Source organism: Semicossyphus pulcher, unplaced genomic scaffold, assembly GCF_022749685.1.
Source record: "Semicossyphus pulcher isolate SPU_LCO1_2020_fin unplaced genomic scaffold, fSemPul1.0.p SCAF_23, whole genome shotgun sequence".
Lineage (NCBI taxonomy): Eukaryota > Metazoa > Chordata > Actinopteri > Labriformes > Labridae > Semicossyphus > Semicossyphus pulcher.
In genome coordinates, this window is record NW_027211697.1 from 4,104,714 (window position 1) to 4,119,115 (window position 14,402).

At 39.4% G+C, this 14,402-nt stretch overlaps 1 protein-coding gene across 1 annotated transcript; it reads right to left on the bottom strand.

The window, feature by feature from the left end:
* Positions 1 to 8,182: 8,182 nt before the first annotated feature.
* On the bottom strand, positions 8,183 to 13,650 carry LOC138602780 (glutaryl-CoA dehydrogenase, mitochondrial-like). The gene is made up of 12 exons (XM_069674343.1): positions 13,587 to 13,650; positions 12,863 to 12,978; positions 12,430 to 12,459; positions 12,161 to 12,301; positions 12,006 to 12,068; positions 11,537 to 11,707; positions 11,271 to 11,400; positions 10,216 to 10,432; positions 9,938 to 10,041; positions 9,573 to 9,698; positions 8,988 to 9,148; positions 8,183 to 8,846 (listed from the first exon to the last, which is right to left on the bottom strand). Exons 2-12 carry the CDS (start codon positions 12,963 to 12,965, stop codon positions 8,773 to 8,775), a joined length of 1,320 nt encoding a protein of 439 aa, XP_069530444.1. The 5' UTR covers positions 12,966 to 12,978; positions 13,587 to 13,650; the 3' UTR covers positions 8,183 to 8,772.
* Positions 13,651 to 14,402: the final 752 nt, after the last annotated feature.

A 14,402-nucleotide genomic window follows, 5' to 3' on the forward strand; every position in this document is an offset into this window, starting at 1 on the left:
CTGCATGAACACAGCTGACCAATCAAGTTCTGCCTCTTTACTAAACAACCTCACTGACCTCGTGACTGAGATTATAGCCAGAAAAAAAAAGTGTGGAATCAAACCTCATTTCTAAATCTTGTTTGAGCTTAGTAAAGGCCCATTTTTGCGATGAGCTACCATGCTATACAGCTAGTTTGCTAATGTTAATTACACGGCTCATGCTAATGTTTGTTAGCATAATTAATGATGTTGTCTATAGACCTTTTTAACAGGACATTTTGATATACAGACACGTCATAGTTTGGAAAAAAACCTGTTAATGGTCGCTGTATTCCTCTGCTCCTGTCTTGTTCTGTGCATGTTGGATCAGTGGAATAGTAACTGAAACACTCAGCCGTCTTTAATGTGAAGTTTTCCTCCTAAAACAAGTCAAAAGGTCTTAGAAAAATCCTATAACTATACAAAGTGATGACAGCACTGAAGGCTAAAAAAGTCATGTAGGATTTAGTGTGCCCACTGTGAATTTGGCTTTTGAAAGAATATAACAGCTAGTATGAGCATTTGGCACTGTACACGCAGAATGTGTAAATGCATCCTGGGATGGAATATGTTGTGTTATACCCATGTTGTCCTTCATCATCCCATGTTACTACTTTAACTTTTACTTGCAGTGATTCTTATATCTGCCAATCTCATCTTAAATCCCACATTTATCTCTAATCCAATGAAAGCATCCTGTGATGTTTTGTTTGTCCCTCAGTTCCAGACTCAAGTTCAAAGACAGGTCAGTCCTCCAATTAACTCACTAAGCTCCGATTGCAGGAACTGGCCAAGTAACATTAGTTAGACTGGAGTTGAGAGTTTTACTGGTGTAAAAACTGTTGATTCTTACAGCAAATGATCAAAATTGATATTGTAGCTCTATGTAAAAAAATGGCAACCAGTAGCTTTTAAAAAAAATGCAAGAAAATTACTTCTAAGCTGGTGAAAGCTGCAAAAAAGTTCCTTTTTCAAATGACCTTCAAGTCGAAGAGCAGGAGCTAGTTTGAGCTGGTATGAGAAATTAGCTCATTCCACCAGCATGCCACATAGTTAATACTTTTGTGCTATAAGCTGCACTGATAGGCTCAGCGAACTAGACAAGGGAATCCATGAGTGCGTGTGACACCTGCGAGAAAGGCTGCAGGATAAAGCCATGTTGTGTACATGTTGAATTGCTGGAACTCCGTTAAGTCTTCCTCTTAAGCTAATCCCTCGGTGTCTTGAAATAACGTTTTCCTGAAGTGTACGAGACCGCCAGCTGGTTAGCTTTACAGGCTGGAAGAAGCTTTGTTGGTGTTGTGATAATTTAGTAGCTTCTAGTAAGGTTCTGATCTCCTACAACATTTTCGCAGAACACAAGGTACGCATTAAGAGGGTTAACCACTTGTACGTTACCATTCAGACGCACTATATACTAACAAAGACGTGAATCTGGGAGCTTCAAGCACTGGCTGAATTTAAAGTTAATCTCTTATTGCACCTGTTGATTATTGGTACAACCGATACACTATCCTTAAATCCCATGCTGCCAGTACAAGCACAAGTCACTCACACTGGACATACAGTAGTTCTACTCTTATATTGTTATACTTTGATGAGGAAAACTTTTATTTCATCCAAAAAGTAATCCAACATGTTGCGTCTGTTTAACCTAATCTAACAGCTTCTTTCTGAAGCTCAGGCACACAGAGACAATATCATCTTCTCCAGTAATCCATGTTTTACGTTGGTTCCCCTTGTCATGGGGATATGACATGTTAAAGGGAACAAAATCTTCAGTCCCATTCCATAAATCAGAGATTACATTTAAAACGTAAGAGAGAAGGACACAGTGAGGTCATTGAAGTAGATTATGCAGAGTTACTGGATGTCTGTTGGCAAAGGAGAGGAACATGAGATGGTGTTTCTACACATTGCATATAACAATGTTCTACTATCAGCCACATTAAACACACCACAGTCTTGTGAATGTCAGAAGTGATCTGATGTTCCAACACGTCGTCGGCTGTTCATGGTCACCGTCCTTGTAAATAATCAGATCTCCCTGGGGCCGCTGATGTCCCTGGCTGCCCCCGGGCTGACCGAGAAAGTCATAGAGCTGTGACTTGTAGGGCTCTGTGTGTGGGGGAAGAAGGAGGGCATGTAAGGGATGGCCGCAAGCAGCATCGGGCTTAACTGTGGGCTTTCGTCCTGGTGCAGGGGGATGACTACGTCGTCCTGGTCCCACACATGAAAGGCATTGTGGGCAAATGGATGCCCTGGAGGAGGATAGCTGGCGGCCATTCCCTTCTGGTTATTGTCCATGTTGTCCTCATCACCAGCAGGACCCAAGAGACAATCTAAACAAGGGAGTAATGGGTTATAGATCTAGAATGTCAGATAGCAAAAGAATAAGAAGTCATGGCTGCCAAAGAGCTAGCTTAGCTAAACGTTAGGAATAAATGGTTAAAACAGATATCTAAAAGTAATTGGATGGGATAGTGAAATAACACTAATGGGTGAAAATGCTAAATAGTTAAATCAGTTTTCAGAAAGTAGCTTGTGGAACAGTTGAAAATCTGTGAGCTAAACATAATGGATAAATGGTTGGTTAAAAGTAATGGATTTAAACAGTTAACATACTTTGTTTGCTAATTGACGGATAGATAGGCTAGCTAAAATAGTTAGCTAAAAACTACTGTATTGAACAGCTAACTGTTAGCTAACGTTAATGGTGAAAAGTCCAGCTTGTGCCATCATTGACTCTTAGTGAAAGCATTAACCATATCAACCCAAATACCGACGGCTCAATTATATGTATTACAAACTCTAGCAACATCCTGTTTGGTCAAGTTAGTAATTCTAATTTATAATCCTGATTAAGATCCAGTGAACTCATTTTGAACATGACACATGGAGTTGATGGAGGGTGACATCTGTTAAGGCTACGAGAGTATCCCTAGTGGGGAAAGAAGGTTTAGTAACTCCTGGTGATAAATAAAATGTACTTGAAGAATGGCTACTCTCTGCTCTTGCATTTTTATAAGGGATGCACGATATTGGATTTTTGCCAAAATCCGATATACCGATATTTTCCAACTCTTCTTGCCGATTGCCGATTTCTATACCCATATAGTAACCACATGTTTTTTTCCACCTAATTGCAGAGAACATCAAGTCTCCCCTGTAGAGGAATTGTTGCCTACTCTTTTTGTAGCGGCCCACTGGCAGATTCTTGAGATGGCCGATTAAATTTGTAGTGTTGAGTGAATGAGATTTGGCCCCTCATGACCCCCCATGACCAACCCAACCTTGCTGTCCGTTTCGGGGAACTTTGAAAAACTGCCATACTGCAGATATCTTGTACCCTTCTTCACGCTGGACGGAAGAACTTAGGTAATCATCGAGCATTTAGGCATAATTAAAGCGTTGTATTATTGGCAGAAAATATAGGCAGAAAAATTACACATCATGACAACTGATATGTCAGGATATATCATGAGAAAAGATATGAAAAACATATCAGAAAAATGACATATCATGACATATTGTCCATGCCAATATATCATTTTCAAGCCATAATCTGCAGATACCGATAACGTGCCAATAATATCATGTATCCCTAATTTTTATTATAAATCTATACCCCAAAACTAGGCAACTAAGAAATTAGAATGACAATCCATACAGTTGACTCTATTTGATTGATTACTGATGCTGTAACATCTAAAACTGTCAGAAGGCATTACCTGCTATGTCGATGGCCAGATCCTTGATGAGATGTCCAACGATTGCATAGGCAACTCCAACAACTACCATGCCAGCCATGAGCAGATAAACCACTGCCCTTGGTAAAGCGATGATGTCCTTCGTTTGAGGCTTGTATTGCTTGTACAGAGGTTCGTCTATTGACAATGAATACGGATGAAGTTGGGATTCGTAAGTAGAGTTGAAGCCGGTGATATTATAGCCATTCATGATGAGAGACTTATTATTCCAATTGAGATTGTTTCCCTTGTTGCTTTTGCCTCCCTCCTTAGTTAAAACTCGACGGTTCTCCACACATGAGAGTGATATTCCTTTGATGAGGAAGTCACGCAGAAAAGGTTACTCTCACGCAGACGAAACTCCACATTCTGCAAAGTAAACAAGAGACACATAATTAATGAAAAACGTTTTAGAAACAGCAGTCAAACTGCATTTTACTTAAAAACCGTGTTTTTATAAGTGAATATTCTTACTTGTTAGCTAAAACCAACAAGGTAGCAGTTGCAGGGTTACTCTTTGGGTCCTTATGTAAGGTGTGCAGGGGCTGCCGTGTCCCTCGCTGTCCTTGGTGCTGAAATGATGAACACCCACCGGCGCAGCAGTTTTGAACTGTGTGGTCCGCCCACAGGGACCATTCGTCCATCCTACTCCATCGCCACTCTGTCCACTTGCATGTCTAACACGGGCTGCCGCTGTCGCCGTGCCCTTAATTCCCTCAAGTTACCGAGAAGTCGTCTCTTTGGAAATTGAGTCATTAAAGCTTTCCTATGCGTAAATAGTAAACTGTGCTAATCCGAGCTGTGCATAATTTTCCTGAAGGGCTGCTGTCTGACGTGTGGATGAAAGAAAACTCATTATTTAACTATGCACAGTATTAGAACGCCACTTAACAGTAGGTTTAACACAATAAATTGAAATACCTGGCGGTCAAGGTGACAGTCTCGTGGACAGAGGACGCTCGCTTACAAATTGTTGTCTTAAAGGTGCAGTGGGTTAAAAATAGAGCAACTTAACTTGTTTTGTTGTTGTTTCAGTGGATTAAAGGTGTCTTATGGAGATTTATTGTAAACAAACAGAAGTTGTTTGCCTTCTCACCTTGTATACACTCTGTGCATATCCTTGGATATGCAAAGCCAATATAAGGATTTATATGGTCTATTCTAAATCCTCATTTGTTTTCCCCTAGCATTGCCTAATAAAATCTTAGGCCTACAGATCTGTCAACTTTTTTCATAAATATTTTTTCTTTTTCTTTTTGATAGGACAGCCAAGCAGAGACAGGAATTGAGGGGAACAAAGCGGGGGGGGATGGGGGGTTGACAAGGACTGGATACAAACCCTGGACTGCAACGGCCAGGACTCTGTACCTCTGTATATAGGGCACACACACTCTACCAACTGAGCTACCTGACTTCCCCTGAATTGTCAACTTGTTACACTCTGAATTGTATCTTCAGTCTGACATTGCCTCCACTCAATCAATTTACGATTCTACTTCCAAAAACAATCACTATAGATTATATTTATTTTAATGTAATGTCTTTTTCGAAGCTGATGTGTAGCCATGTCAACAAACAGTTTTTCCAGTTTGTAGAGTAAAGCAGATCAAAATAAAAATAAAATACTGTCTGTGTAATTCTATGTCAAAATAAGCATCTCTTCTCTACAGTGAAAGAAATTATTTCTCCAGATGGACAACACTTGTCAGTCACTTGACTGTCAGTCAACTCAGTGGAGTCAACGCATGCAAAGGCCTGTACCTATAACCTTCCACCAAAATGTTGTGATGTCACATTGTACCTCAAGGTGGTCAGTATACCATGACATCACTCATCTGGACCCAGTGTCAGGTGTGGGATGTGCTTCCACCGCTGGTTGTGCACAGGGACAGGGCCTTATCCATGTAGAAGGCGAGGCTCAGTTACTACTTGTTTTCTAAGTTTTGTAGATATTACCTTCATGGATTAAAATTCATAAGATGAAAAGTAATAATTGACCATAATTGACCATGTTTGCAGTTATAAGTGTCCTGTCAAAAGTTTTTTTTAGAATTCTCTTTTATAATGGGGGTCTGTGGGGATATTCTATGAGACTGTTTCCATCGCAGGTCTGCTACTGGCAAAAATCTGCATCTGAGTTGAATGGCAGCGCCATAGCCAGCTCTCCTGACATCCATAGATAGATTGGACCCACCTCTGGATGCAGGTCCTAATGTTGAAGCATGCAGTGGTTGGATCTTGTCTTGGGAGGCCTGGGACCACCTCTGGGCTTGATTTCACAGACTCTTTCATTGACAAAGATCAAGCTCAGATCCATTTGTGAGGGCTGGCAGCTGACCTGTGATGTGCTACAGATCATCCTTACAACAATTGGACAGATGAGGACGTGCAAGTTGAACACCTTCCTGGTCAATACACACTCATACTATATCCTACTGAATACATGCTCCAATTCAGTTTCCACTTCTGGTCACCAAGTCTCCAAAGGGGTTTGAACCTTACTCTATCCTGCCAGTGCTTCACTTTGAGAAACATATTTCACCATTGTGGAGAAAGAGACCAAAAAGATTAGTCTTCACTTTATTAATTGCAAATAAAACAATCAAATGTAATGCAGTTTTCAAGTTTTATTACAGCCATCCTAATCCCAGATTATGGTCTTAAATCCATGACAGAGCAAACAGAGAATCACATTCACACTGTCACCTATGATCAGAATGACAAACCCATCATGTCTGTGGACAGTAGAAGGTCTGGGAATATCCTAGAACTATCTAGCTGTGAGGTTGATCCTGCCAACCCAATTAACACTGTTACGTTTATGTCCCAATTAGGGACATAAATAAACAGGGTTTCTGAGAGAGTGAGAGATATAAAAGGAGACAGCAGTTCATTTCACATCACAGGGGATTCATCATGCCAGCCTCCATAATCCAGAGAGGACACAGAGCACAAAGTCTATTCAGGGTTCAGTTAGTCGAAGTGAATCACTTCAACAAATAGCCAAAAATGAAAGGCTATTGGTCCAAAAGAAAAAAATGGAAAAGCAATTTCCTAATGGAAACACCATGTGTAATATGCTTGGGCATCATGTAGGGACAGGGATTTGCTGGTAATTTAATTCTCTCCACTTACAAGTGGCAGTGGTGGACATGCAATGAAGCTGGAGAGGATGATCTAATATCTGCCCAGCAGCACCGCCCAACCCAATTTCCTGTGTGTGGATGTCAGATCAAAGTAGATTTATATGTTTATGAACATGTCAAAGTGATATAAGTGTATTATGAATTTGAATCTAATACACATGTTTACATATTCCCTCTCTTAAACTCTTTAATAGCCATATCCGACAACATAACATTCTCCCTACTGACCTTAGTCTCCTATATGTCTCCTGGCAAACTGAAGCCCAGCCATGTAATTTCAAATTACGGTCTTCCTCTAACCACTCTCCCATAAGGTATTTTTTTTTCTCTTTTACTCAGGGCCTCTGATGCTTTGAACTTTTTTATGTAAGAGTTCTTGGGCGGCCTCCCTCATGAGTTCCTTTTCAAGACAGATATACGGCTGTGCTGCACAAATTTCTGCTTCTAAGTGGCTGATTCAACTAGACTCTAAAGAAAGACTTTTTTTGTCTTCATGCTGTAGAGTTTGCCAGAATAATCAGACACTAAAAGTTGGATCCTCTACTCACAGCTGTATTTGAGGTGCATTCATTACAAACTTGTTGACTACATACAAGTTATCTCAATTTCTAATAACTCGAATTTTGTGACTTTTTCGGAAGCGGCAGTGATAATTTATGTCCTATTAAGGGTGTTGAATATCTATGCAAAAAATTATTATTATTTTAATTTGGCCAATTATCACCTATTAAAAATAACTAGTCAGATGTTTGTCACATATATGAGCAATGTTTTATCTGTTTGACTGAAATCTGACTTATTTTTGTTCATGTATCAACTATATAATCATTTAGTCTTCCAGCAACCTCTTTCCATCTCACAAAGCCTTGTCAGTAACATTAGCTTCTGTTCTATTTTCAGCCACTAAAGTCTTTCCTCCCATCTTCCCAACTGAACTCATGATAATGGCAGAGTAGCCGGGGTCAGACTGCGATCGAGTGAAAGGAGGATTAACAGTTCAGTCATCACCCAAACAGCACCGGCAGCTTATATGTAGAAAGATATGCAAACTTGGGTTACAATAGAGTTGCTACATTGATATAAAGTAATGAAGTACATTTACTTTAATATTGTAGTTTTGTAAGATGGTACAAATGAGATAATAATCTTATCATATGAAATGTATTATTTAAGATTAATGTTTAATGTTCTTTAATCATTTTTCATTGCGTATGAGTCATTAGTAGTTTTAAAATACAAAATATTGCACCTTATCAAACTTGCATGTAACATTTGGAATATTAAAATAACTTTTATTGATGATTTGATAAACATCCTTAACTGCTGGCAAACCATGCAAAGTAAAGACATCTTATTGACAGAGCCAGTAAAGTGCCAATAGTAATCACCATGGTGTACGTAACCATCATACAGTAACAACTGCTGCATAATTAGTTCAAATTAAAACATCACAGGCATTTCCAAACAAGTAGTGGCCATTTATGCTGTAATGATTTATAATTACAGTAAGAACTCATGTTGCACAAAGGTAACCAGCAGCAAATCTAAGTCTTGACCTCATTAATATTAGTGTCCATAACAGTAGATACAGATATGAATTTTACAGCTGGGAGACAGGAACAAGAATAGAAGTCCGGTGGTGGGATTGAGAGTAGAAAAATAGCCCTTTTTAAATTAATTACACTTCACAAAAGTCCACACATGTTGTTCTTTTCTCAACAAACTGTCCTACAAATCTGAGTGAACACAAACATTTTCGATTGAGAATTTGTTAAAAATCTGCCGGAGAGTTGACATGCGTGTTATATAACTAACTGCAGGCTCCTGTTGGCTGGGAGCAGCAATGTGAGTGGGATTTATTTGCCCACTGTGAAGGACTGCAGGCCGGTGATGACTCTGCCCAGGATCAGGGCGTGGATATCATGAGTACCTGCAGGAGGAGACAACAGACATCAGACAGGATGAACAGGTGCAACTTGTGTGTAAGTGGGACATAAGTGGGTTAATATACACTCATGTTGAACTAAAGTCAATTTTAAACCCCTTTAACCCCTTACTTTCTCCTCCTCACCTTCATACGTGTTTACCGCCTCCAGGTTCATGACATGGCGGATGATGTGGTACTCATCTGCAATTCCATTTCCTCCCAGCATGTCTCTGGCCTGCCTGGCGATGTCGAGAGCTTTACCGCAGCTGTTCCTCTTCAGCATGGAAATCATCTCAGGGGCTGCTCTGTTTGAAAAACACCAGATTTTCTGCATTAGATTTCACAAAGTTAGAAGAATGGCCGTATGCCTTTAAATTTTGTACATACATTCATGGTTATGGAAAAAAACATGCTTATGGAAAATTCAGGAGGAATGAATCCTTGCACTACCAGAAGAAGCATATTTCTAATGACACATAATGAAAAATTATCGGATATTCAGTCTTTCTGTATGTATCCAAGATTCACAAATCATGAATTCTGGGAAGTCCAGCATAATCGTACAAAAAGTCTCATTATACTGTTAAGAACCACAGGGGAGAATATTCCACTTGAACCTGACAGACTGAGGTCAGAGTAACTATGTAGTCTGATGAAAAGACCCCTGAAGAGAGCCAATTCCATGCCACATCCCGTCTAATACACTTCAGTAAGAGGATGAGTTGTTACTTTTTCTCATCGATGAGTCTTCCCAGTTGCAGACAGGACTGAAGGCCGATGGTGATCTCTGTCAGCATGTCGGCCATTTTCTTCTGCATCAGCTGATTCCTTGCCAGAGGCACGCCAAACTGGATTCTAGTGTAAAAAACAACATCACGTTGTAATCCTTATCGTTACTCTTCTTAAGTAGTAATCAAATCTTCTAAACCACATTAAAAACATATGTCCAAACTGAACTGAAAAAATATTGCAGTTTTTTGAACGAGACTCTAATACTTATTTTCATCTAGCACCAAATCCACTAATAAACACAGAGATGATTCAACAATAAACAATAGTGTTAATTCAACAGTGCACAAAATTGTAGATCTGACCTGTCGAGTGTGTACTGTCGAGCTGCATGGAAACAGAACTCTGCAGCACCCAGAGCGCCCCATGCAATACCATAACGAGCATTGTTCAGACAGCCAAACGGACCCTGGAAGCAGCAAAAGGAGATCAATGAGCAATTAATGCTGCGTGTCCTGTAAGAGTGAAGAATTGAGCCACACTATAACTTCACATTAAGCTATAATACCTGAAAGCCAAGCTAAAAATATTTTCCATAAACACATGAGTAAATGTACAGTGTTTATAGTTTCATTGCACTCACCCCCAGGCCCAAGGCTTTAGGTAACAGGTTCTCCTCAGGAACCTCCACCTCGTCCATGAGGATCATACCAGTGGCCGAGGCTCTCAGGGAGAATTTACCCTCGATCTTAGGTGTTGAGAAGCCCTTCATGCCACGCTCCAAGATAAAGCCTCGGATCTTCCCGACATCACATTTGGCCCAGACTACAGCAATATCTGCCACAGGGGAGTTTGTGATCCTGAAGGATAAAGCAAAGGCTGACGTTAGGGTAATGCATTTTTTATTCACTACAGTCCTATATTTATACAAAGATATGCACAAAACTGGCCAACAGATCAGACAGTATCTGTGTATCAGAAAAGTTCAATAAAGATATTTTAACTGTGAAGGGCTCCACCTTGTGGACAACTTGTGTCATATAGAGCCCTGTGACGCATCAAAATAAATTTATAAGTATATATTGGATGAAGGAAAAAAACGTTAAAAAAATCTGTCTGTGGCTGTTGGGTTCAATACAGTTTAAAGAGAATAAATTCAGGATAATGGGGTGTGAATATATCTACAAACATGTCTTCATTATTCAGGTGATTACAGATATGCTGGCACTCGATTCTACTTTTATATGAACACTTATTGTAAATCTTTCCTCGCAGACACAGCACACAGTTTCTGTTTACTGTTTCACACTGCCTTGAAATAGTCCTGGGCTAAAAATAATCTTGGCTGGTTCAGTAACGTGTAATAAACAGCCTGATTTGTAATCCTATATGCCTTTTCTCAAATGTTTACATGACAAAAAAACTGATTAGAGTCTGGATTGAGTAAGTTTAAAAACAAAGCACCAAAAAAGGAAAATTATATATCTTTTTATTTCTTCCTAAAATCTGAGAAAAATATTGGGTTTTTTTACGTCTTTTTGTCTCTACTGTTGCAGAGAAATTTACTTTATATCATGACTTGAGGCCTTTCATGAGAGTGACATTTGAATTACACAGTATCTTTTTTAATAAATAGATTTTTTTTTAGGCATAACTACAGAAACATGTCTTGATGTTTTGCACATTTCCACTACTCACCATGTCTTTGAGCCGCTGAGTGTGTAGGTGCGACTGGATGGATTGTATTTGGCTTTGGTTTCCATGCCGCTAGGGTCACTGCCATGGTTCGGCTCTGTCAAACCGAAGCAACCCAGGATCTCTCCACGAGCTGAAAAACACAGAGAGGAAACAAACCAAGAGCCCGTTCACTCATTAGTGTTTTTAATGGTTGATATATCAGTAATACAGATAGTCTGTTTTTGATGGATAATGTAATTGTAATTGTTGTAAATGTCTCTTCTTACCTAGCTTGGGGAGGTACTTCTGTTTCTGCTCCTCTGTGCCATAGGCATTAATGGGGTGCATGACCAGTGACGACTGCACACTCATTACTGAGCGATAGCCGCTGTCCACTCTCTCTACCTCTCTGGCGATCAAACCATAGGCCACATAGCTTGTCCCAGCACATCCATAACCTTTATAACAAGGACAAAAAAGGGGAGATTATTTTCAGCATTACTGAAAGTAGAATTTAAAGCATTTCATTTCTTAAAATTGGGTAAGAAAGTCAGGTTTAACAGGCTAAAACTCATAGAAACACTCTGAGATTCCTCAAAAAACACACAGGTCCAGTGAGCACGTGGCCAAAGTCCAGTATAGACAGGCAGGCAGGAAGTATGATGCAGTTTTACAGGTCACAATAAAATGCTACAATAAACACACATATGTGGGTCATTCTGTTTAGGTCAGCAGGTCAAAAAACAACCTTCTCACCTTTAATGGTCGGGCCCAGGACACCCATCTCTCCCATCTCTGACACAATTTCTCTGTGGAATACTTAAAAAAAAACACACAAGCAGCTGTCACATGAGGTTAAGTCAGATGAGTCACAAATAGATCAAGTTATACAAGTGACTTTGGACTCTTACCTTCATTTCTGTTTGCCATTATGATGCGAGGCATTAGTTTCTCTTGGCAGTAGGTCCTGAAGGAGTCTCTGATCATGATCTCGTCCTCTGTCAGCTGGCCCTCAAGGTCCAAGGCATCGAGCCAGTTGAACTGGGCCTTCGCTGCAAGGCATTTAAAGGAGGAACAAATTAAAAACGTTAAATCAAGAGTTAAAATATGTACTTGTGGGATTTAATAATAATGATAAGCTCTGACATAGATTTCAGAATAAGGAGATATCAACACGTACGTGCTTTAGACTTCTCAGACTTCTCTGCATCTGTGGAGATAAAAATAGGAAGAAATTTAATGATTTAATTTGATACTGACTTTTGAAAATTAAATGAAGATTTATAGCATAGTGGGAAAATTAAACATTTCTGTAAAAATCTAAAGTAGACAAGGAAAAATCAAGTGTCACTTTATAATATTATCTACTGTGCAAGTTATATTAAATGATAGTTTCTTAATCTTTTAAAAAGCAATTATAACTCCTTTTTACATTCTGCATCATATTACAAACTGTACTGTGTCAAATATAGCTTAAAATTACATGCCACCCTGAGTCTCCCTGTGGTGGGTGTAAAAACTCATTAGATACCTCGTCAAATGAGAATGCAACTAGCGAGCCTTTCCTTTAAACAATGTTATCTCTGGGGCTGGCATGGTGCCATAACACTTACCCCATCTGGCAGGTGCTGCAGTTCCCTGTGCTCTAGAAGCTGAGATGATGGCACATCTCTGAGGGTTAGCCAAGAGACGGCACAAAGCGCTTCTCAATGCCATGATGAAGATTAGCCTGTAAACAATAATTTTCAAAAATGTCAAATCTGACAACAACAGCTTGCACTGAAAGTAATGGCAACAACGTTTACAACTGTCTACTATTGAGAGCCTCCAGAGTAGAACTGATGGTGGCATAAGAAGAAGTTGGTCTATTATTCCTGAATGAGTGTCTGACCGATTCCCGTGCTACTAATTACTAATACCGATAATTAAATACCTATTTGTGAGTTAAATTTGTGGATGAGAAATGTTACTAGCCTTGTTAGCAAATTGTTAGAAAGGCACTAACTATATGCCAGTAATTGCTGTGAAGGCTGTTTCATTGTCACTGTACAATGTCAAACTGTTCACTTTACTATCTTACAAAGAAACCTGTCATAAAGTCCATACAATCAACCCGATTCGGTAAGTAGCCAAGCTTAACTAGCTCAGCTAACAAGCGTTAGCGTTAAATGACTCTACTGCAGAAACAAGCTAACAGTGCTAGCTGGCGGCTAGCTAGAGACTTCGGTCTTAACAGGCTAGTTCTCGAATAAACTTTTTTAACAACGTACTGTTAGAGCGCTGTGCGTTGAAAATAGCTGTAAACGTCATGATGATAGTTGTTTAAGAAGTTTTTACCTGTGTTAATAGGACAACAACCCCTGTCCTGGTTTCCCCTTTCAGCCTCTCAGGTTGACAGCACAGCAACACTGAACGTCAAAAAACAACCTGACGTCATGACGTACAGCAAATCAAGCTGGGGGGTGTGTTATTTGTCGTCTCTACTTTTTCTTCTTTTTCTTTACGGTTTTGCGTTTGCCTTACTCCCATCTTCAGGTTTCAGTTGAACACATTTCCATTTATTTTAAAGCCGTTTGTTCAGTCCAGTCGCTATTAAAAAGCCAATATCCCCATTGCACTGTCTCCATTTTAAACATTTTAAAGTTTCCCTTTACCTGCTCTATTGTCCCTAATTTGTCGTGCATAATACCAGGATAGATCATTCTTTTTCATGGTTTAATAATTATTTCAACAATTGCATTTTTTACTGCTTATTTTTCCACTTCGTCTGCCCCTCAGATCCCTAAGTGTGCTGGGACCCACATGAATATGATATTTTTTGTACCTTTTCTAGCAAATCTTGTGTCTTAAATCAAGATTTTAAAAAGCAAATCCTGATGTGATGGATTTAAGCTATCTCTGTATTCATGCTTTTTGGAACTGTTGCATGATAACTACAAATAATGTTTTGCTGGAATTAACCTCCCTCCATTCTTTTAGCGTCAACATTGCAAATGATTCCACTACAAACACACTGATATAATCGGATGCTCTCTTGTTACATTGCAGTTTTGCAATATTACTGTTTGTAGAATCTCCTTCTTCCAACATGTATGCTGTACCCTTTTGAGTGGTTCTCTTCATGTCTTCATGTGGTTCTTCTCGAAGTTAACC